The sequence below is a fragment of the Salvia hispanica genome, chromosome 3 (genome assembly GCF_029641045.1).
Source record: "Salvia hispanica isolate PSC_SH4W2 chromosome 3, Shi_PSC_v1, whole genome shotgun sequence".
NCBI classification, from domain to species: domain Eukaryota; kingdom Viridiplantae; phylum Streptophyta; class Magnoliopsida; order Lamiales; family Lamiaceae; genus Salvia; species Salvia hispanica.
This window is the reverse complement of record NC_142694.1, coordinates 8,065,527-8,089,429: the sequence shown is the minus strand read 5'-3', so window position 1 is coordinate 8,089,429 and position 23,903 is coordinate 8,065,527. Positions and strand designations below refer to the sequence as shown.

At 36.0% G+C, this 23,903-nt stretch overlaps 2 protein-coding genes across 4 annotated transcripts; both read left to right on the top strand.

Moving 5' to 3' along the window:
* Window positions 1-1,800: 1,800 nt before the first annotated feature.
* On the top strand, window positions 1,801-20,228 carry DEG7 (DegP protease 7). Of its 3 annotated transcripts, none has more exons than XM_048114293.2 (24): window positions 1,805-2,265; window positions 2,349-2,419; window positions 2,927-3,061; window positions 3,391-3,449; window positions 3,750-3,786; window positions 5,837-5,962; window positions 6,737-6,826; window positions 9,015-9,080; window positions 9,228-9,284; window positions 9,420-9,485; window positions 10,578-10,685; window positions 11,098-11,178; window positions 12,458-12,507; window positions 13,150-13,315; window positions 14,468-14,977; window positions 15,820-16,002; window positions 16,072-16,174; window positions 17,007-17,177; window positions 17,304-17,383; window positions 17,473-17,700; window positions 18,306-18,521; window positions 18,607-18,764; window positions 19,498-19,609; window positions 19,782-20,228. In XM_048114293.2, exons 1-24 carry the CDS (start codon window positions 1,989-1,991, stop codon window positions 19,959-19,961), a joined length of 3,330 nt encoding a protein of 1,109 aa, XP_047970250.1. In that variant the 5' UTR covers window positions 1,805-1,988; the 3' UTR covers window positions 19,962-20,228. The 3 variants fall into 3 exon arrangements, with proteins under 3 accessions (XP_047970253.1, XP_047970250.1, XP_047970252.1); XM_048114295.2 differs by having other exon boundaries at window positions 2,203-2,265; window positions 3,360-3,449; XM_048114296.2 differs by lacking the exons at window positions 18,607-18,764; window positions 19,498-19,609; window positions 19,782-20,228 and adding an exon at window positions 17,850-17,925 and having other exon boundaries at window positions 1,801-2,265; window positions 18,306-18,433.
* Window positions 20,229-22,807: 2,579 nt separating this feature from the next.
* Window positions 22,808-23,240, top strand: LOC125216462 (cold-regulated protein). The gene has a single exon (XM_048118174.2). The coding sequence runs from the start codon at window positions 22,884-22,886 to the stop codon at window positions 23,100-23,102; it is 219 nt and encodes a 72-aa protein (XP_047974131.1). The 5' UTR covers window positions 22,808-22,883; the 3' UTR covers window positions 23,103-23,240.
* Window positions 23,241-23,903: the final 663 nt, after the last annotated feature.

Below are 23,903 nucleotides of genomic sequence, written 5' to 3'. Positions count from 1 at the left end.
CCACTCATTAGGGTACTCTTTTTCCCCTTGGGGAGTTTCATCCCATGGGATTTTTCCCCCTAAGGGGTTTTAATGAGGCCCGCCCACTCTAGGTTTAGATGGATGACTTAAACTATGATCGTCCTTTTTTGGGGGCTTGCCCTGTGTTGTTCGTTTCTTGGTCTTTACTATGTTGCTTTGTACTAGCCAACTAGTGGCTATAGCTCTTATACTTCCTCGGGTATGCCCGAATGTATGATGTAAACGTTTGGCTTTGTTCTATTTGATTATTTATTCATCAAAATAAAAAAAAAAGAATGAAGTTGATGCTGAGATTCAAGCTATAGTTGCTCAAGAAGGTGATATTTATAACGAGGAAGATGCGCAACCACATGTGTTGGGTGATTATCATAATGAGGTGGAACATACTCAACACTCGGATCAAATTAAAATTGTTCAAGTTACATATGAGTGGACTAGATTTATGAATAATCTAGCTGAAGCTATGTTTCTCTATTATCAAAGATGGAGTAGGTTGTGATTATAAATACAGTAAATCAGTTGTTGACAATTGTATAATATTATCATTATAATTTGTATAATACTCCCTCCGTCTATGAAATATTGTCCAGTTTTTCCATTTCGATCCGTCCGCGAAATATTATCCATTCTTTTTTTCATTTTAGTAAATGGATCCCAATTTCAACTAACTTCATTACCCTCATATTCTATTATAAAAACAATATATAAATGTGGGACCTACATTCAACTAACTTTTTCCACTAATTTTCTTCACATTTCTTAAAACCTATGCCAATTCAAACTTGGATAACATTTCGTGGACGGAGGGAGTATTGTCATTACGATTCGGAAAATGATTATGTTAATTTGATGCTGTTTCGGAGTATATAATTGACATGATATAATTTGTACTACATAACTATACTTAAGTACATGCACTATATAAAACTATTCACCATGTTCGTGAATAGGAGTCCCGTTTTTCTATTTTGGTTAGTCCACGAATAAGAATCCCTGTTCATAATTACTAATAAATGGTAAAGAGGTCCCACCATCCACTAACTCATTTCACTCACATATCATTTAAAAATAATACTCCCTCCGTCCCCAAAGAGTATGAATTATTTTCTTTTTCGTCCGTCCCTAAAGAATACATGAACTTTCTAATTTTGAAAAAATCAAACAACATACTACCCATAAACATCATTTTATTTATAACTTATACCATTACCATTAACACTTATATCATTATATAATATGGATCACACTCTCCACTAACATTATTTCCACTACCCTTTCTTTCTCCCTCTCTTTTACTTTTCCCCTTATTTATTAAAACACGTGCCGAATCTAAAGTTCATATTCTTTAGGGCGGAAGGAGTATATATAATTGAGAGTCTTATTCCACTAACTCTCTTCCACTCACTTAATACTATAAAAAAATATTTAATTGTTTTAAATATTTTGAATTTTAATTTGAATTCCAGTTTAATTCCAAATTCTTTATTTTGAGTGAAATTACAATGCAGTTCCATGCTAATTCTTTAATTATATTAAACAAAGGAAATGGATCAACTCATTCTAATATAATTTGATAGGACTTCAATTGTAATTCAATTCCAATTATGTGTGTTGAAGATTATAGTTTCATTTTTGTATATATTTCTTTTTTTATACTTTATTAAATTCGAACCAGGTCAATTTATGACTAAATTACTGCGAAACGAAAGAGTAATAGGATTATAGTAAATTTTTTACAATTAATAGCAAAAGTAAAAGAGTATACAGCTTGAAGCTTAAAATGGAAAAGCAAGCAGATTTCCGTTCCTAAAAAACTTAACAATAAGTAATTAGTCGCCGGAAATATCTCTCTTTCTCTCCGGTTCCACCGTACATTTTCCCTCCAACCGCGAACTCCTAGTGAGGGGAGAGATTGATCAATTGTAGTATTAAGGTAGGGTTTTTGAAGTGGTGCAGGTAACTTTAAAATGGAGAGATTAGGATCGGAGGCGGCGTTGGCGGAGATGGAGTCGAGCATGACGGAGGATCTCTCAATGGAGATTAATCCGCCCTTCAAGGAGAATCTCGCCACCTCCAAGGACTGGCGGAAGGCACTCAACAAGGTGGTCCCCGCCGTAGTCGTCCTCCGCACCACTGCCTGCCGCGCCTTCGACACTGAGTCAGCTGGTGCCTCATACGCCACCGGCTTCGTCGTCGACAAGTCCCGCGGAATTATTCTTACGAACCGCCATGTTGTCAAGCCAGGTGTTTATAGTAGTAATTGATATTTATGGAACTCCTAATTTGTTGATACTGGTTTTAATTAATGTCTGTATTTCTTGTAATAGGCCCCGTTGTGGCGGAAGCTATGTTTGTGAACCGTGAAGAAATTCCAGTGCATCCGATTTACAGAGACCCTGTAAGTTAGCCGCTATGTAACTGTGTGATGGATTTACTATGGAAAACTGTTCAATTGTAACCTTTAGACCATACCCGCAGCTGATTATTACCACTGGCTAGTGCTGCATAGTGTTTCTCAATGCATTACAAATGATTTTTCATGCTTCAAATTTTAGCTGATTCAAATAACTGGTGTGGCTTATAATTTGCTATGGAAAACTGATCGATTGCCATACTTGCAGCTGATTATTACATACTTGCTAGTGCCGCATAGTGTTTCACAATGCATTAGAATTTTTGTGCTTGTGATTTTTGCTGATTCGAATAACTAGTGTGACTTATAATGTGCACGAGCCTTGTGGTTCATTACCCTAACACAGATTAATGGCTTGCTCAGCAGAAGTAATATGCTCCTTTAACTTCTAGATATCTGAAGCCATGCCATTTTTTTATGTAGTTACTATTTCTTTAGCTCTAGAGATTGGATTCAAATCCTAATGTATGAATTGATTCTGTGATCCTCCAGGTTCATGATTTCGGATTCTTCCTTTACGACCCTTCTGCTATAAAGTTCCTTAGCTATGATGAGATCCCTCTTGCTCCTGAGGCTGCATGTGTGGGGCTTGAAATTCGGGTGGTCGGAAATGATAGTGGTGAAAAGGTATATATTTCAAGGTTTGCTACTTTAGTAACATTTCTAGCGAAGAGGATAGGGACGGTCGTAGTCGTACTACTAGATACTGACCATTGTATTTAATCCGTGGCTTCTACTTTTTAATGATTACTGGTTATGGTAGGTCCAACTCTGTGTTACTTGTCTCAAACTGCCATTTTGCAATGATACTAATTTGAATGATTTCTACACATGTATTTATTAGAACTTATATCACCAGCTTCCATTTTGTTGTTTTCCAGAGTCTTGTTGTGAATCTTCTTGAAAGGCATTGATTTTGGGTTAGGAAATATTTCTTCCTTCTTGGGAATGTGCAGGTCTCTATTTTAGCAGGAACTCTTGCTCGCTTGGATAGAGATGCTCCACACTATAAAAAGTATGTCCACACTTCACACTTTGATGATATATTCTCTTGATTTATTATTGTTCACTCACATGAAGATTGATTGTTGTCAGTTGGGTGTGGACTTGGAGGGAAAACTCTTGTAATTCACAAAGTACTTGATGTTTTAGGAAATTATGGAAGTTTTATTTTTTGGCCAAGTATCTATAATTGTAACTGTTTTTTGACCATGGGAAATGGGATATAGTCATAACTTAATAACCTTGCTGATTGATGAGCCTTATGCATGCAATCGTACTCAAGCGTCAAAATTTTCTTTTACGATGTATGCAGGGATGGCTACAACGACTTCAACACATTTTACATGCAAGTAAGCTTGTTGATGATTTGTTTTTCAGTGTAGAATACTGGATACTGTGTGGTTTCTTGATTACTTTAATTATCTGTTATATGTTATGGTCTCTGAGTACCTCAAGCATGTGATCTTATATATTCATGTTGTTCTCTTGATGTATTAATCTCCTGATATTAGAATTTACGACGTCTAACTAGTTTATCCTGTACGTCAGATTCAGTAGCATTAAGCTCTGTTATAGCACCTAATTTGCTTACGATATAGGATTACCAACTAATGGCTGAAATTAATATATCCTTGGTTTTTCAATTGTGTTGACTAAGACATTGTATCAAGCTATGAGAAATATAAGAAAAGATGGCCGGTAGCTCTAGTTCCTGTTGCATTTATCTAGTTTCTTCTCTGGTATATAGAATGACTACATCAGCCAGTTCTGATACCCTAGACCAAGCTTAAAATAGATGCAGAAATTGAGGAAGGTTTTTAGGACCGAGCTGTATGACAAAGAAGAGGGGAGAGCCAAGATGAACTGTTCCATATTTTCAGCCTGTAAAGCTCTCCGTATATTATAAGTCTCTGTTTGGAGCAAACAATCACTTGTGTAATTTGTCATGATATATTATAAATGCTCATTTGTCATGCATCATAAGGGTGGGTAGATACCTATCATGCCATAATACCCTGTTTGCTTCAAAACTCAAAGCCTTTGATAACTAATGGCCCATAATCTAGTAATCTATAACCCACACATGAGTGAATCTGTATCGCATCTCAGAGTCTTGATAAGTAACAGAAAAGATAATGATAATAGTATTAAACATTTATTTAGACTAAATTAACCCTAACCATATCCCAAAGTATGTACCGTGTTTACATACTCTTCTTCTCCCGCTATTCCTTACCGTTCTTCTATCGTTCCTGCTCTTGTTCGTGTAATCTTAGGTTCATGTTTTTCTGTATCTTGTCATGGTTATTGCTTTGCTAATTTCTCTATTCTACTTTTTTTTGCAACCTTATGTGTTTAAGTTTCCTCGATCTCCCCTTGCTTTACTTCGTTTCGTAATCCTATCTCCTATTTTAATATTGTTATCAGTGTTGACTTTAATCTGCTTTCACTACGCATGCACTTTGAACTAAGAAAAAAAAGTTGAAAATAGGGTTTTGCATCTCTTTTTGGTAACTGCGGGCGACAAACAATTGTGTCTAAAAAATTGCTCGAAACAATTAGGAACTAGAGATACCATCCATCCATCCATCCATCCATAATATTGATACCATATCGGATAAAAAATTTCCTAGTCAAAACTCAAACGTTTCAGGTCTTATCCCAGCCTGCATAGCAAACGTTCCCTAAAAGGAAACCACTAAGCAAAAGTATGAGTTAAAATAGGACATTAAGCATGCACCAGAAGTTAAACTCAAGCTCCACCCTCCTTGGTGATGAGGTGTGTATAAAATTCAAGTGTGGGTATTTTCTTCCGTACTACTTTCACTAAAGCATATGCTCATGTTGTTTGGGTCCTTTTGGACTTTGTAATCCGTAAAGTGCATCAGTGATAGATAGGGGAGGTTGTTTTGAGGATGTTTGAACTCAGTTAATTTCTCAATAAACGTTAGGGGAAACCTAAAAGGAAATTTTGGGCCTCCAGAGGTTTGCGGCAAGGAGATGACCTTCCTTCCCTTTCTTTTAAATTTGCTGGGGGAAACCTTGAGCAGGAAAAAAGCATTACATTGGTGGTTTACATTGCTCAATGATTTGGTTGTTGGTGAAGATAAAGTTGAGATATCACATTTGCAATTTTCTTTGGAATAGACCAGTTAAAGAGAGTTGTTCCACATATTCTCGTCAAAAGTAGTTTGTTATAATTCATAAAATTTTGAGTTCATATAGGCAATAGAAATTTCTTTATGAGGGCTGTATCATCCTAAAAAATCTGGGTCCTGTTGAGAAGAATGACCAGTGCCTTGGTCTGTCTGATTCTTGAATCTTGATCATCCTGATTTGTGGCTATTGTCGTGTCCTAATTCTCAATTGAACGTTTTCTCTTTTACCTGTCTCGCACAGGCAGCTTCTGGGACAAAAGGTGGTTCAAGTGGCTCTCCAGTAATTGACTGGCAAGGTAGAGCAGTTGCCTTGAATGCTGGGAGCAAGACATCCAGTGCTTCAGCATTTTTCTTACCTTTAGAAAGAGTAAGATACTTGTTATAACATAGAAACGTCTTTTTTGAGACTTTTAGTTGCTTTTTGTTTTTCATTAAATATCTTTTTTATGTGTTTTTACCGTTTTCTTAGTAATTTATGTTTCTATATCCTGTACTTTATATGCATATTTTCTGTGCATATTAACGGTTTAGTACTTGGGCTATCCTCAGTATTTAGATGATAAATCAAATGAGTGGCGTCATTTTGGAAGAAACTACGTACAGGTTCTGGTGTTTTTCATTCATTTGTCTAGCTCAGTAGAGAGAAAGCCTTTTTGAACTGATGTCAGGTCACCTTTTGTTTCTTTGCTACATTTTGTTGATAGAAGCAGTTTTACTCGGTTAATTTGAAAATCCTTCCAGTCCCAGAGTGTTAATAGTCTTGTAGACCCTGTTTATCTTTATTTTCCTTATAGTTTTATGTTGAGACCATCTTCAATTGGTAAACTCAAGGGATTCAGCTTTCTGATGTTTCTTATATCATGTACTACTGTGTATAATTTTTAATATAATTATAAAGTATTGGTATTTTCTTTATATATGGTGTTCTCTTATAAGTACTAATGGTTTTATTATGACTATTGTTATAGTTTGTATGAAGGCGTGTATTTTTTGACATGGACAAACTTGACCTTGTCCTTTTATATCTTGCAATTCTTCATCTAGTTGATTATTTAGAATAAATCTCTTGAGCTTAAAATTTTGTGGTACGTAGTGGACTTTTAATTTCTTTTAATAAGAGCTAAAATGATTTGGACACTAGGTTGTGAGAGCCTTAGGATTCTTGCAGAGAGGAAGAGAATCCATTAGCAACACATGGGAGGCTGTCACAATTCCCCGTGGTACGCTTCAGGTTTGTTGGATATTTGGATAGGGTTTTATCTTGATTTTTTTCATTTTCTTTCTTGGTTTGTTGATATTTGGTGCCATCCTTTTCAAAATTCAGCAACTCTATATGTAACCTTTAATTATTTTGAATTTACTTGAACTTATTATGTACTGCTGCAATTTTTGGTTCACTATATCCATAAAGAAAATATTAGTTATAAATTACAACATTATTGAGTTCCAAATAAAGGGATGCGAAGGTTCAAATTTTGCTAAGAAGATGGACTGCACATGGTGACTGAAACAAAATTGATAGAGCCTTTTCTGCATTACCTTCAGAGTGCTGGAGTTTCATCTACTGTATTGCTTTTATTTCTTGAAATTTGTTCATATCTATATTTCCATTGAACCGCTGTGGTAGAGATCGTCCCTGCATTATATTTAGTTATTTATTATTCTTTATTGACTATTTGTTTGAGTAGGGAGTCTAGTATTAGTAGTTGACTTGAGTAGAGGTAGGTTTTATCTCTTAGAGTTAGCTTTGGTTTAGGAGTATCACTTAGAGTTATATTTGGTTTAAAAGTCCTTATATAATTAGGAGTTTTATTCGATGTAGGAGTCTATCCGTTGTTATTATAAATAGCTCCTTAATAGAAGAGCAATGTGTCTTGGGTTTAGTATAGGATGGTAGTTACCATAGTGCCTCATTCGAGTATTATTTTCTGTATTTTATATTCAGTGTCTATCGAGTTTATTTTCCATTCTTGGTTTTGTTCGTTCTTTTCTGTTTTGAATGTTCATTTACAGTCATCCTCCACTTGTACTCCATCAGTTGGTGCGGTGAATGATTGTTAACACACATAACGCGGATGGTTATTTTGAGGGATTAGAGAAGGCGGTTGAGGACGAGATCGGACATGCAGTTGATTGAGGTAAAGTTCAACGCACAAGCAGCCTCCATCGCTTCCATGAAGGCGATGCCTGGGCACATCATGAAGCAACTTGCTTTGCTGGCTACTCCTTTGGCAGTCTTGCAAGTTGCAACCAATGGATCATTCAAGTTTGGCAGCACCAGGAAATTTCATTTCCCGCCCTCCCGTTTCTATGCCACAGCCACCACTGCACGTTCCACCACTGGCCGTTGTGACAGCATGCACCTCCCGTTTTCTGCTCCTATTTTCATTCTCTGCTTTTCGTTCCGACTGCAGGGGATGTTTACTCCTGTAAGCGTGTGTGTTCGGTCGAGCCCCTTCTGCAGCAGCTATCTTCTCCAGTGCCCTCTGGCAAACTGTCCATGCCCACGGCTTCCTTTCTGATTTCTTCCCTGCCTCATCCTGTGTCTCCTGTTCCCGTGACGTTTCCACTCCGCTGCCCCTACCTCTTGTTTCCGCACCAGCCAAGTCCTTTACTCGTGGGAGGATTCTGCAAGCATGAGTATCAGCCTCCTACCAATCAGCACACAACATTTAGGGTGGAGAAGACGGATCTCCATGGGTGGTTCTAACATCAGCCTTGAGGACAAGGCTGTATCGATAGCAGGGCCTTGATAGAAAATTAACATGTTTATGATAGTGCATTTTGTGGTTAACTTTGACGAGATTAGGATCAGAGACTAGTCACATGAAGTTAGGCTGTGAGCTAGGTTAGTCATCTTTTCACGATGGGTAAAAGTTTGTGATGTTGCAGCAAACAATCCTCATATCCTTTACTATCCTAGCACGTGCAGTCAAAGTTTGGATATTTAGGAGCATAGACCAAAGTATGGTTAATTTCATTTATGATTGTTCATTGGGAATAGGGCAAGGCTTCTTGGAGACACTGTGCCATTGTGTGCTGGTCCATTTGGTTGGAAGTAATAAATGAGTTTTTGACAGTATGGAGGAACATGCACCTGAATTTAGGTCTGTTTCATGGATTCAAAAGTTCAAAGAGTGAGACTATTGATTCAGGTTTTTTAATAGATTGCAGACATAGCAGTCTTGTGACTGCTATTTTTTCTTTATTCGTGTTTTTTGGAGAGGTGTTCATGTTTTGTCCCTGTATATGTTAACCTGAAATTTTTGTTTCTATAAAGAAAAGTCTCGTTGTATTTTTGTGGAACTTGTTTTAAGTAAATCTTTATTCTGTAAAATATAAATTTATATGAATTTCACCTGTTGATTTCTTCATATTTCTGACGTTTTTATGCATTTTTAAAATTTTTTATGATAAAGGCTACATTTCTTCACAAAGGATTTGATGAGACACGTAGACTTGGCCTCAGAAGTGAAACAGAACAGGTTTATATGCTCTTCTTTTCTCGTGTGCTCTAGATTCCATTTCCTGAAACCAAGTTTTTACTTATTACTGGTTTACCATTTACCATTAACTGTAGTAATCTGAATGACTAATCCACACCTTTTATCGTATTTGTTTTTATATTTCAGCTAGTGCTGCTTGCTTCTCCACCAGGTGAAACTGGAATGCTTGTGGTTGACTCAGTGGTGAGTGAACTTTTCTCATTATGGGTTCTATCTTCTTTGTGGGGGTTTCCATTAATCTTGACAGTTGCAGCAGAAATTAGTATTATCTTATGTTGGTATCATAAGAATACAACATCACTATGGTGTTTGTTACAGGTGCCAGGTGGTCCAGCCCATAAGCATTTGGAGCCAGGTGATGTGCTGATTCGATTGAATGGGGAGGTATTTTGTTCTTATAGTCAGAGGAAAATGTTTTCATTTATTCCTTCTACACGTCCACCTGTGATTTATTTGATCATATGTGGAAAATCGTGGGGAATTGCTACTAGTCTTGTTTCTTTATTTTGATGAGATACCAAAAGTTTTGTCCGGGACTCTGGTAGTTGGTAATATCTGTGTTGTTCTGAAAAAAATGAGACGGATGAAAAGGGGTATTGAATTTAGGAATTGATGGATCTTTACACAGAGTTTTGACATGTTTGCTTAAGTTATGTTTCACCCATGATTATGAAATATAATACTCCCTTCGTCCCTGAAAAGTATGAACTATTTCCTTTTTGGTCCGTCCCTGAAAATGATGAACTTTCTTATTTTGGAAACTTCCTTCTCTCGAATGAAGTGGGACCCATTCTCTACTGACAATACTTTAATTACCTTTCTTTCTATATCTCTTATTTTACCAATTGTACATTAAAACCCGTGCCGAACCAAATGTTCGTACTTTTCAGGGACAGAGGGAGTAATTGGAATATATTAGGTGAAGAAAAGGCTAGTAAATTTGTCTCTTATTTTCATTGAAAATATATGTTTATAGATATGCTGATTAGTTAATTGTACTTATATTATTTTAATCATATGTTATTCTTAATCACATCTCTAGTGGGATAATAAGTGGTTAAAATAAACATTTTGGCATGTTTAATCCTTTCTTCTTTCACATCAATAGAAATCCATTGATGTGATATGTTTGTCATATAATGCATAAACCTAAGTGGCTATGTCATTCAGTGACATTTAATTGAAGTTCAGAAAAAGAGAGATCGGAAATTTCCACCCAGCCTGTACAGTTTTAACTTTAAGATCCAAAAGAATCAGAATAGAGTTATATTGTTTTTGAGTATCAGAAACACTTTTAAGATTCTATGCTAAAAGCCTGAAATTGGATACATGATAAGGCTTTAATACCCCAGTATTTCTTTTGTTATTACTTACAACCTAGTGTAAATATGTAAGAGTTGCAGCAGATGATTTTTTGCGAGTCCTATAAAATGACCTGATACTCAAGTCTGAATTAATATTAGAACCTTGATACAGGTGAGTACCCAGTTTCTGAAGATGGAGACATTGCTTGATGATAATGTCAACAATAAAATTGAACTCCAGATTGAAAGGGGTGGCAAACCTTTGACTTTAGACTTAACGGTAAGAATATAATTTCTCCTTTCAAAGTTAGATATAACTACTACTTTTCTTTTTTCCTTCAGCCGTCTCCTTGGTTAATTTTTGATTTTGTTCAAACAACACTTATGCTCATATTCTTTTTGGTATAATACTGGCTTGAATTTCAAATTTGGCCCTAGTGCAATAGATCTCCATATATTCTAGGATGTTTGCAAGTACCCAAGTTTTAATGGCATATTCTTGTTTCTTGTATGTGTTATGTTTGTTAGAGTTGTATGACTGATGATAGAATAGTTTAAGGCTCCTTGTAAGTGCAGAGTTAAAACATTAATTTGATTTTGTCAGAAAAAAATACAGGAAGTATTTAGTTAGTACTGTTACAAGACTAATGTTGGCATACTGTTGCATTTTTTCGCATTTCCTTAAATTTCAGGTTCAGGATTTGCACTCGGTCACACCTGACTACTTTCTTGAAGTCAGTGGTGCAATCATACACCCTCTATCTTATCAACAGGTTGGCCACTAACTTTATACTCTATTCACTTGGGTCTTATTCTTTTTCTTTCTTGCTTTGATGCCATAATCTTATGCTATGAAGGCCTTGCATTTTGCCTATATTATTTAAATTCCTCAGTTAGAGAAGCTTATTCATTCGGGATGTAATCTGGATGAGTTGCCATTAATGCTTCACAAACCAATTATCAACTAAAATTTTCAGCCTGCCCGACTAATAGTTTTGGAATTTTGATGTTATAATTAAAAAAGTAAACTTCTTGATGGAACAAAAATGTACTGTAGGAATACTATGTCAATTGAAACCTATTCAATGCAACACATGCTTGCAAGATGGAGATTTTCCTGCATGCTCGATTGCCTCTCACTGTATGTTGGCGGTACTTTTACAGTTGACCCTTGTAATCTTGGTTGCTGTACTTTTATTTGAATACTGTACATATTGAAAAGAAGTATCTAAAGCCTTGACCTCTGTGGGAGGACAAAGGAGCTAAATTGGTTTCTTTATAAGCCTAGTGAAGAGTGTGTGGAACAATGGAACCTTATTGTTTTGTCTTTTTGTGATGCAAACTGTTGTGGCATTCTGTTTTATAGGCTAGTTTGGTTTATGCATCTCTTTTAATTTGTCATTTTTTGAGGTCCCGTAATTGCTCGCCACCTCTTGGAAAACATTCCAGATGCAAAATATGTTAATTGACTAGAAAGTATAAGTAAGGTACTCAAAGGCTCAATAATAGTACCTTTCCTCAATAGGGAAATTTGGCTTCATTGATTCAGGATTGATGGTTTTCTCTGAAAACAATGGCTGCAGACCTTAGCTATCACACTCTTTGCTTTGCTATTTCAGACATATCGAGGCCTGCTTTAGATGTGATGTTGAATATTTTCCCAATCTTTCAACAAGATAGAAAAATGCAATGAGTGTGATCATGATCATCAGAACTGTCCCTAAGAAAGTCAATTTAAATGGATATTTTCATAGAGGAACAGGAAATTGTTAATCTTATTAGAGGCAATACAATAGAAGCATATGGAGCGGTGATTGACAATGCAATAGAAATTTAGAGCACATGTCAACTTCTATCTTTTGTCATGTGCCCTTAGTATTTATGTCTGTTCATGCCTGAATGATTGAGTCTCTAGTAGTTGCTTAGTAACTTATTGGACCTATTTCTTTCTTATCTATCTTAGTACAGTGTGTTTTCCTTATACATTTTTTGTGGCTGGGCGTTGCAATGTCCTCGTAATTGATATACTGTGTAAACTTCTATTGTGTGCAGGCCAGGAACTTCCGCTTCCAGTGTGGTCTTGTATATGTTGCTGAACAAGGGTATGCAATTTTATTCTACATGTTCTGCATATTGGTTAATAATGCCAATTTCTAAGATTCTTTGCCTTAAATTATGTTGCAGTCGAACCAGATAAGTTCACAGGTCATTGGTTCAACTGGTTGGCTTGGTGTAGAAACCCACCACACCAGATAATTATAAATATATATATGTACATGTAAAAGGAATAGTTATATCAAACAATATGCTTCTAGAATCTTTATTGGAATAGAAATTTCTCATTAATATTTTACAATAATTAATTAATGATAATGTTTAAGTTATTTAATAAAAAGTATAAGATGCGACATAATAAAAAATATATGATTTTTCCCATTAGTGGTTTGTTAATTTCTTATTTGCAATGAATAATTAAAAATAACCCCTTACATGTTATAGAAACATCTAACAACAAAATAAATTCTAAAAAAATAAAGTCAAAATAATAATTGGTTCATGGAATCACTCAGATATAGTTCAACTGGTCCTTTGACCTTTTCGAATTGGGTTATCGCCAATTAACTTGGTACTAGATACAAATGGAGAGTAGTATTTGGTCTATGTTTATACCATAGACTAGAGCCTGCATATGGTCCTATAAACTGTAGGCTTTTCAATTATTAATAGCACATTTTTCATTGTAGGTACATGCTATTCAGAGCTGGAGTTCCACGCCATGCTATTATTAAGAAGTTTGCTGGAGAAAACATAGCAAGACTCGATGACTTCATTTCTGTTTTATCTAAGTTGTCAAGGGGCGCTAGAGTACCATTGGAGTATATCACTTATACTGATCGTCATCGAAGAAAGGTACTCCTGGTGCCTACTGCCTATGGACTACATTGATGGATGTAGCTTATCATGTCTCTTTAGATAATAATCCATGTGTGAACTGTGATACCTGTTTCCCACTTCCTTCCACTGGTTCATGGTGCAGAAATAAAAAAATCTTCCTCTTCCGTTTCCTTTGCAAAAAGATGTGTTATGCATTTTGAGATTGTGACAAAAAAACATGCGTCAGCTGTGATTGTTAGGTATGGCCGTGATTTTTACATATGTTTGCTTGTTTCACTTCAAAGTCTGCATATTTGTTGTGTAATCCAATTACAGAAAATTAAATTACTAGATATATCATATACTCCCTCCGTCCCATAAAAATACGTGCACTTTCCATTTCCATCCGTCCCATATAAATATGGGCATTTCCATTTATGGAAAGTTGTCCCCAACTCATTACCCATACACATCAATTTATTTACAACTTATACCACTATGGCCCACCATCACAACTCATTAAACACTAATAACAATGTGGGTCCACTATCCACTAACACTACTTTAACTACCCTTCTCCTCCTCTCTATTACTTTACCAATTTTGTCTTAATTCCCGTGCCATATCATCTGCCCGTACTTTTATGGGACGGAGGGAGTAATTATTTTCTCAGCCTGGGAAATTGGGTGGTATATGTCCTGGGATATAGTAGTACTATCAAGTTTCTTTGTTCCATCATGCATGGTGGAATAACAGCATAATACTTTGTCTAAGTATTAATTATTTAAGATTCTCTTGGCTAGTTAGACTGAATCTGGCACATGAGTCACCCGCATTTTCTCTAGAGGTCCACTTCAAACAGCAACCTTAATGGTTTTATAAAGGTCCAGCTTGTAAGTTTAGGATCTTTACTTTCATATTCTTTTTATCGTAGCTATAATCTTATGTTGCTGTGTGGTGTATTGATACATTTCTGCATATTGATCAATGGATAACCAAATGTTTCATATGGTCAACTATTTTTTCCCTACCAACGTTGGGCTTGTGTGAGTACCTTTTGCTTCACAAAGATATCCCAAATGAACCGTTTCTTTTCTTCCACATGGATTTAATTCATCCTTCCAAGTTGCATCGTTTAAGTATATACACACATGAAATTTCTCTGAGATGCATGTTATCTTTCTGCAGTCTGTCCTGGTGACAGTCGATCGCCATGAATGGTATGCCCCTCCTCATATATACACTCGTAATGACAGTACTGGTTTGTGGACAGTGAAGCCAATGTTACCATTAAACTCTTCACTGGAATTATGTGTTAATTCAACCGAACAAGCTCTACCAAGCAATATTTCATCATGTTCTGCCGAGGTTACTCCAATGGAACCTGCACATCAATCCGTTGGCCAAAAACCGACGAATGGTGTGGCTAGTATGGAAACTAGTTGTGAAGAAATTGATGATGGTTCACATTCTGTGGATGAATCTGATGCTGGGTCAAAGAAAAGGAGGGTTGAAGATGATTCTACTGATGGTGTTTTATCACCTGAATGCACCTTGCATGAATCTCGGGAAGTAAGATTGGAGGAGACTGGACCAGAAACTGAGACAGTTCCGAGAGATTTTCCAGGTGCAGCAGCTGCAACAAATAATGTTTCAGTAGCTGAGCGAGCGATTGAGCCTACCCTAGTGATGCTGGAGGTAATATAAATACATGAATAGCTTCTCCATTCATTAACATTACTTTTGGCCTTTCTTTTGTCATTACAAATTTGCAATATAAACAGTATCTGTTGATGAAACTGGAGGACTGCATGATTAGGAGGAGTTATAAGCTGTGGACTAAGTTGGTATATGGTATCCATATAAGAGATTCAGAGATAGTAGGTTGAGAAGCTGAGGCCAGGGGTGTTCCATTATTTTTGAAGCATTCCTTTCCTCACTATGAGCAATATTGAAGAAAATGTTAGGCAAAAATAGGGGATTGTTGCACTCTCATGTTTGTTAGATACTAGCATTAATACCTTTAAGTGCGTTTGAAATAGAGTTGTTATTTGCTTTTTGAAGAGGAGAATTTTTCAAAAAAAATTTAATAGAGATAATTGTAATATTCCAACTTTAATCTTGGAAAAGGGAGGTCATGATTTGAAGAAAAAAAAACCATATTTGGAAAAAAGTGGCCTTGGTGGTGGCGTCTGGCAAGGTTGAATTTTGTCTGGCTGAAATTTGGTGTCTGGTTGGGGAATTATGGTGGTATATGCTGGTCTTTTTTTTTTTCATAAATAGCCTGCTAAGAATCAAACCATGATATAGTTGGGCTCTATGCTCGCACTTTCTTGTTCTCTATAGGAGATACACTTCATTGTATCTCTACTCAGGGAAATGAGCAATTACCTTGCAGATATGAGGAAGAAGCAAAACTTCAGTCAAATTTATACAATGTACTATTCATACAAGTGAAGCAAAAACATTTTGTTTCCCTTAGTGATGTTTGATTTTAATCCTGGTTTTGGCCACTTAAATCAACTTCTTTGTCATGTCAGGTTCATGTGCCATCATCTTGTATGCTTGATGGTGTGCACTCGCAGCATTTCTTTGGAACTGGTCTTATCATATATCATTCTCAAACCATGGGATTGGTTGCTGTTGACAAAAACACTGTTGCGGTGTCCGTATCTGATGTCATGCTGTCTTTTGCTGCCTACCCAATTGAAATTCCCGGCGAAGTAATATTCTACCTATTCTTGATGTAGTCTGTTACCAGGTGATGTTAACCGCTGTATTAATTCTGTCAGGTTGTTTTTCTCCATCCGGTGCACAATTTTGCACTTGTTGCATATGACCCTTCCTCTCTTGGTCCCGGTGCTTCGGTAGTTCGAGCTGCTGAACTTCTTCCCGGTATGTTCTATGAATTTGTGCTAGCTGATGTGTTCCTCTCTTAGTCTAATATTTCTACTGTTCTATGCTCTTGAATCTTGATATGTGTTCCTCTCTTAGTCTAATCCAAGCTAATCCACTATTTACTTTGTTGTTTTTTTTGTTGGATTGATTAAATTACTTTGTTGGTTTTTGTTGGATTGATTAAATTTGAGCTTGTTTGACCATCTTATCCTTCAAACTCACTACTATATTTTATCTCTCCATCCCATCACTCAAAGGAAACGCCCCAAAAGTCTCATGCTTAATTCATGCAATGCTATTTAAAGAAGTTGCCGAAGTAACGTTCAAAAAGCTGGATTGAAGGTGGAGTAGTTTGAATTTGATGAAGTTTCCTAAGTAACATTATAGTATTTTCACGCTCTTACCCAGGTTTTGGGTATTGTAGAATTATTTGGCATATTCGTAGAGAATTCTTATGCTGGGGTTTGCCTTATTCTTACAGATTCTTATGCTGCTGGCCATTTTTGCCTTTTTCATTTAGTAAATTTGTGTTTGGTGCAATGCAATCAATCATCTGGCTCCTCACTGCACACTGTTTGTAGGTTTAATGCCATAAAATATGAAAGGCAAACCTGAGCATGTCCAGAAAGAAAAAAATTATATTTAAGCTGTATGGCAAACACGTGGAAAATCTCATATTCTATGTGATAATGCATGCACAAAATGATTTATATGTTCCTTACTATTCAATTTCTCCTCCAATTGGCCCCTTCTACTTTTTTTTTATCGTCAATTCTTCTCTTCTCCTTGACTCCCACTTGAAAAATATCTGGCTGTACATGTTCAACAGAACCCGCATTACACCGTGGAGATTCTGTGTGTCTTGTGGGGTTAAGTAGGAGTCTGCAGGCAACTTCTCGTAAATCTTTTGTTACAAATCCTTCTGCTGCTCTGAATATTGGCTCAGCTGACTGTCCAAGATATAGGGCAACCAATATGGAAGTAATTGAGCTCGATACAGGTGGGTGAGAATCAATATCTTATCTAATCTTATTACTGTTATATAGTGTCTGTAATTTGGCTTTTCCTGCTGTGCATCGCCCATTGGTCAAATAAACAGTCCTGATTCTTCTTTCCTCATGTTTAGATTTTGGAAGTACATTTTCTGGTGTTCTCACAGATGATCTTGGAAGGGTTCAAGCTATTTGGGGAAGCTTTTCAACACAGGTTTGACCTTTCTTTATCTGCTGCTTCAGTTCATCTGAGCTGCTTGCCAAAAACAACTTCTGATTGCTGGGTGCACTTGATACCTCTAGCTCAAATATAGTTGCAGTTCATCCGAAGACCATCAATTTGTTCGAGGCATTCCAATTTATTGGATTAGTCAGACTCTTGACAAAATAATATCTGGTGCCAATGAGCCTACCCGTCTCATAAATGGAGTTAAGAGGCCCATGCCAGTTACTAAATTACTGGAGGTTGAGCTTTATCCCACTTTGCTCTCCAAAGCTCGTAGCTATGGCCTAAGTGACTCGTGGATACAGGTACTATGACCTTTATGCATTTTTACTTTTATATCTTACATTAATTGTAATCCACCCTACTTTTAAAGGATAAGATGCACAATAAATTGGGTTTTTATATTTTTTATATGTTTTGTCTTTAATTGTTCCTTTTAATTTTATTTAAGCAGGTATTGCATGAGTTTCTTTTTACCTCGGCACCTTTGATGAAGTATCTGACATGAGAACAATAAATGAAATGATCAGGTTTTAACTTCTAGTGATATTAAGGTGTTCTGAAGTTACTAATGATTTTGCTTTATCTGTCACCGATGATGGATTAGGCAAAGAAATGGGCGAAGGATCTGTTTTAACTGCGGATAATAGAAATAATGTATTTATTGTACCTAATGTTTTCAAATTAATAAGGTGTTTTATTTTGTTTCTGCGTCCAACATGTTCAACTGTCGGACATTTTTTCTGATATAATCAGATTTGCTTGAAGAAATGTGCAATCTATCAAAAAAGCTAAGAAGGTTTCCTGCACACGAACCTTGAAGTGTATAAGAATTAAGAAATTTCTATCTCCCTAATTGTGCTAGATGCATTTAAGGTTTCTAAATCAAAGCTTGGTTCTCTATTTTCAGGCACTGGTGAAGAAAGACCCTATTAGGCGTCAAGTTTTGAGGGTTAAAGGTTGCTTAGCAGGATCTAAAGCTGAAAATCTGCTAGAACAAGGTGACATGGTTTTGGCAATCAATAAAGAGCCAGTCACATGTTTCCGAAACGTTGAAGATGCTTGCCAAGAACTAGACCGGTGTAGTGACAATGATGGGAAGCTCAAAATAACAATATTTCGTCAGGTTTTCTTGTAAAGAATGTCTATCATGTTTAGCTAAATTATTATACCTGGATTCTTTCTTCAGTATCTTATTACAATGATTTCAGGGCCGTGAAATTGAGTTACTGGTGGGGACAGACGTGAGGGATGGAAATGGAACCACACGTGTCATAAATTGGTGTGGTTGTATTGTCCAGGATCCTCATTCGGCTGTACGAGCCCTTGGATTTCTGCCTGAAGAAGGTCATGGCGTGTATGTGGCAAGGTAAGATGCCATATTCCCTATCTTTTGATTTTAAAAAGGTTTTTGAAAGACGCACACGCCAGTACCATCCGTATGCACGGGTGCACCTGTCCTAATTAGTTATAACTGGGGATTATTAATGAGCCCTATTTGAACTGAAGTTTTCACCGTCTAAGCCAAGGGCACTGTGGCCAAGGGAGCTACTCATTTTTGTTTTTCCTCATTTATTAGAACAATAAATACACAATAAGTTCTCACCGTTTCCATATGTCTCCGCAGATTTTAGCTAATAATTAGAGAGTAGTATTTGTTTTGATTATTTTGTTAGAAATCAACTAATCCACTACTAAAATGTCCTGATATTATGGTTTTTCTACAACTTATTTTTCCAGATGTACACATGTTTTGCCTTTTCAAGATATGAGGTAGAGATAAAAAAGGGTTTGTTTGTTAGTTTGTTTTTCTTGGGGGGGTAGGGTGTCACGTCATTCAGTTAGCTCATTGTGAAAGTTTCCAAAACAGATTTCTTTTTGGACCTTATCTGCAAAACAACAATGATTGGTGACTCCCAATCGAAATCCTTCTTAAATTTGTCAAATTTAAGGATTAAAGCCTCATTCTTTCAAATCAATCCTAGCCTATCCCAAAGTTTACATTTGCTTACCTAAATTAAATCGCAATGCTCTACATGGAATCAATATTTGATCTAAGTTGATACCATAATCAAGACTTTAATGGTGCAATTAACTTTTAGGTGGTGTCATGGAAGTCCTGTTCATCGGTATGGTTTATATGCTCTTCAGTGGATTGTAGAAGTAAATGGGAAGCCAACTCCTGATTTAGATGCCTTTGTTGCCGTGACAAAGGTACGTTCCCTATCATGGGTTATAAAATCATACTTACAACTTTATTTTCTGGAGGCCTAAAACCAATCTCCTATCATTGTGATTCAAGCAAAAGGCTGTGTGTTGGTTTAGTTGTTATTCTACATGATTCTAGAGCCTGAGTTATTTCTGTAATACATACCATTTATTATAGGAAATAGAGCATGGGGAATTTGTTCGTGTTAGAACTGTTCACTTGAATGGAAGGCCTCGGGTATTTACACTGAAGCAGGATTTGCACTACTGGCCTACGTGGGAACTGAGTTTTGACCCTGAAACTGCAATGTGGCGTCGAACTACGATCAAGTCAGTCGACTGCAGCAAGGCTATGTGATTCGGGTGTTAGTCTCAATGTATTAGCTTTATTCAATACTATTATTGTCTTTTACAGTATTTCATAACCGCCAATTTGTTTAGACCACAAGCCATAAAAATTTGAAACTAGCATTGAATTATTTGTTGTACATTATGATCGCAAGAATATTTATAACGGAGGTTATAGATACATATACATGTAGAGATGGTAGAGTGCATCTGTGCATGAACAATAAATATTTCGCTATTTTCCAATTCAATATTTTTCTGACCTTTTATGTTTCAAGTGTACGGACATTTTTAAACTTTCAAACGGTTCATATTATGTTTGATTTTTTATAGGTTATCTAATCTATATAAGTGAATGTTTTTAAAAAATTGTTTATGAAACAAAATAGTTCTAAAGCTAAGCTTTCCAGTTTGTTTTTGTAATGCAATATTTCCCCCCTCTTGTTTGCTGAAGGATTTTTTCTTGGTATTCCTAAAGAAGATGGCTAATTCATTTTATATCGAGAATAATTTCTTCTATAAGAAGAATGTTACAAAATATCTCATTCTCAAAATCACAATTAGTTTAATCATTTAGTTGAGTTTTGTTAACATCTTAAAGCTTTATCATTCAATTACTTCAACAACATACCTTTGCAATAATAAACACAATTACTGTGAGTAATGTCACCAAACTTGTGATTTCGTAGTGCAGCCTAAGCGAGTTAAAAATGCATTGCAAGGCTAAGGTAGATCTAAATATAGGCCAAACAATACATGTCTAAATTAAGGAAAACAGTAGCAACTGAAGTGCAAGGAAAAAAAATATGCATGGCGCAGTGACTAGAGACTGATGTGATGAGTAAATCTGCAAATTGAATGGATCATCATGAGAGTTTCCAGTAACATAGATGAACCTCGGTGGAGGAGGTGCATACGCCGGTGCTGAAGGGCTGCAACGCGTGGAAGGCGGAGGTGGAGGAGGAGGAGGAGGACTGCAATCTGGAGGAGGTGGAGGGGGAGGAGATGGCGGCTGTTGTACGCATGGATTCAGACAAGGGCATTCCCCACACTTTATGGTTGGATGAATGGAATCATAAATCTTGGTAGAAAATGTCACACTTGTAGCATTGAGAAGGACCATCATCAGCAATATTTGACTCCATTTGCAGGTAATCAAGAGCATTGTAGCTCTCAGTATATTATATCTACACACACTTGTTAAAAAGGGAACAAATTTGAGTGGAGTGTTTTTTTTTGTAATTTGAAAGGTGGAACTCTAAGAAGTAGGCATATATGCAATGTGGTTGGGTATGGTTAAATGAAGTTGTGGCTTCATTTGGGAAAAGAGACTTGGTATAAATGAGCCTCTTTTTATTCAAGGCTATATATACATATAGAGGAAGTTATTCTTAGGGTATCAATGATCTGCATGCATGTGGGTGGTGTCAATGCTAAGATATGATCACCCATCTCACCTTTTTCATATTTACCTACTCTTGTGTGACCTACTCCTAAATAAAATATTCCTTCCATCTCATTATAACATCTCAAAAAACTTTAGGCACAAAAATGAAGAATGCATATTTTGTGGTTATATATCTAAAGAGTTTTATTTATAAAATAATTCTGGGCTCTTTTTTGGGTCTGAGATATTATAAATGAAACAACAAAAAAGTAGTTTTTGAGACCTTATGAGTGAGATATTATTAGTAGGATTATTGCATAAAGATAAAAAAAACTTGAAAAACTATATAGTAATATATAATTGCGAAGAAGTATTATTAGTGAGACCTTATGAGTGAGATATTATTACTACTACAAGAAGTATTTCAATTGCATACACAAATTTCTTAAATAGTAGTAATTGGGAAGAAGGATAAATAATCTTACAAGTAAATTAATGCATAGGTCCTATACCGTTCCTTATATCTATATTATCAGAAGCATTAAGTGAAAAAGTTCCATTGTCATATTAGTGGTGGCAGAACATATTCCACATAGCTGTTTCTCCTTTTTAAAGATGTGTGCAGTTGGAAAAATTCTCTAAAATGCCATACTTCTCAATTACATTAGTTATACTTATACATAAATTAACTAGCTAGGCCTACACGCAATCTATATCAATCTAATTAAACACAAAAATGGTACTCAAGTTACCAAGTCTACAACAAATGGAATTCAGCTGATAATCAAAATAATTGTGGATTTCAGACAATTTCATTCAATCTTTTTAAATTTCTTGCGCTAGATGATCAATCTCTTGAGTAAAGGCCTTTTGCAGCAGTACAAATACATATTCCATGTTTGTATACTTCCAAGACTCATCCAATGTACTGTTATTTGTCCAAAATTCTTGAAATTATTTGGAAGAGTAATAGAAGGAAAATGAATTCGAGGAAGGGTGAAAACTTATGACAACCTATCTACCATTTTTATTTTTATTTGTAAGCTTTAATTAAATTTTCGTACTTATACCTAATTGGGGTATTTAATTATGTTTCAAAATTTAATGTAACTTTTGTTAAATAAAATTTGATTATTAGTGCTGGTAATATTAGTAGATTAATAATGTCACTTTTGTTAATTGATTAATTTTCATAATCATTAGTGTTGATAAATCCAAGTATATAAAGTTATATTATTTCAAATACAAATATAATTTATTACTATACGGTTAATACTGTTAAAATAATAGATTTTGTGATAGAATGCATTGAATAAGATGGCAATAATAATGCAAGGAATTGTAGAAGAAAACGTGGCAAGCTGGTAAAGACAGAGAGCGACACGTGTAGTCCAATCAATAAAAAGTTTAAACGCAGCATTTCGCCACGTGTCATATAATCGCTACTATTTATTCCCATCTAATTTCCAATCCCATCAAAGACACATAAATCGCATTCCAATACCACCGAAAAACGTTATAAGAGATTTTCCATTTTGAGAAGAAATGGTTCCAATATGCGTGGAATGCGGGACTCGGAGCAACCCATGCAGGTGCAAGGTGGTGGGTCCCACCGTCGGCTTCCTGGCGTTCGCGGCGGCGGCGCTGGTGGAGTGGCCCGTCGGCGCACTCGTCTACTGCTTCCGCCACATGAAGGGCCGCCGCATCATGGCTCACCCCGCCACCGTCGTTTACCCCAAAGTCACTAACTCCATCCCTATATAGTTTAATTAACAATACTCACTTTCTTGGACATGAAAGAATAAAGACATTTTTTAATGTCTACATCCCAATATTGATATATTATGATGTTATAGAATGGGCCAATTTTACATGTCTTAAATTAACGAGTCGTTATGTTTATCTTTTTGTGCTATTAAGAGATTTAGATGGAAATCTCATTAGTCATTCCTTTTTCTTTGACAAATATGAATACAAGTTTATCTCATTAGTCATTCTTTTTTCTTTGATAAATGAATACAAGTTAAATATCGCATAGATAGAGACTCGAACTTGAGAGCATTAACCACTAGGTTAATACACACACACATTTTGTAGGACACCAAGTCACCAACAGACTATAGGACTCATGCGTAGCGTATTTGAAGCTAATGGGCTGGCTAATTAATCTGGAATTTAATTTGGACTATTATTTATTTTTGTGTTCTCCATCCAAGACCCACATAATTTGGTCATTCCAGGCCCAATCATTGGCCACTGCGGGTTCATCATAAGGTCTAGTGTGGAATTGGTTGGGTTAGGCTCAAGCATTCAAAAACCTTGCTTTTAACTACCTCCATTTTATTATCCAACTCCACCATTACACAAGGCGTATGTATGGATAACACAATAACTGAAATTAAACATTTTAAATTTGTAATGGATGATTTGGTGTGCAAGAAAAGTAAGTAGGCATTGGATTAAATTAATTTAATAACGTCTCCATCGTCGGGAGGTAAATAACTACCTTTATTTCCCTCTCAATATTTCTTCCCTTGCAAGACCGCATTGCACTGTAGTTGCTTT

What these genes read in the sequence shown, in the direction of transcription:
- LOC125216462 (XM_048118174.2), top strand. Translation starts at nt 22,884, where the DNA reads ATGGTTCCAATATGCGTGGAATGCGGGACTCGGAGCAACCCATGCAGG.
- DEG7 (XM_048114293.2), top strand. Translation starts at nt 1,989, where the DNA reads ATGGAGAGATTAGGATCGGAGGCGGCGTTGGCGGAGATGGAGTCGAGC. An exon ending in TCAACACATTTTACATGCAA is followed by an intron (nt 3,787 to 5,836) that starts GTAAGCTTGTTG and finishes TGTCTCGCACAG; the next exon opens with GCAGCTTCTGGGACAAAAGG. An exon ending in TTTTCTTACCTTTAGAAAGA is followed by an intron (nt 5,963 to 6,736) that starts GTAAGATACTTG and finishes TTTGGACACTAG; the next exon opens with GTTGTGAGAGCCTTAGGATT.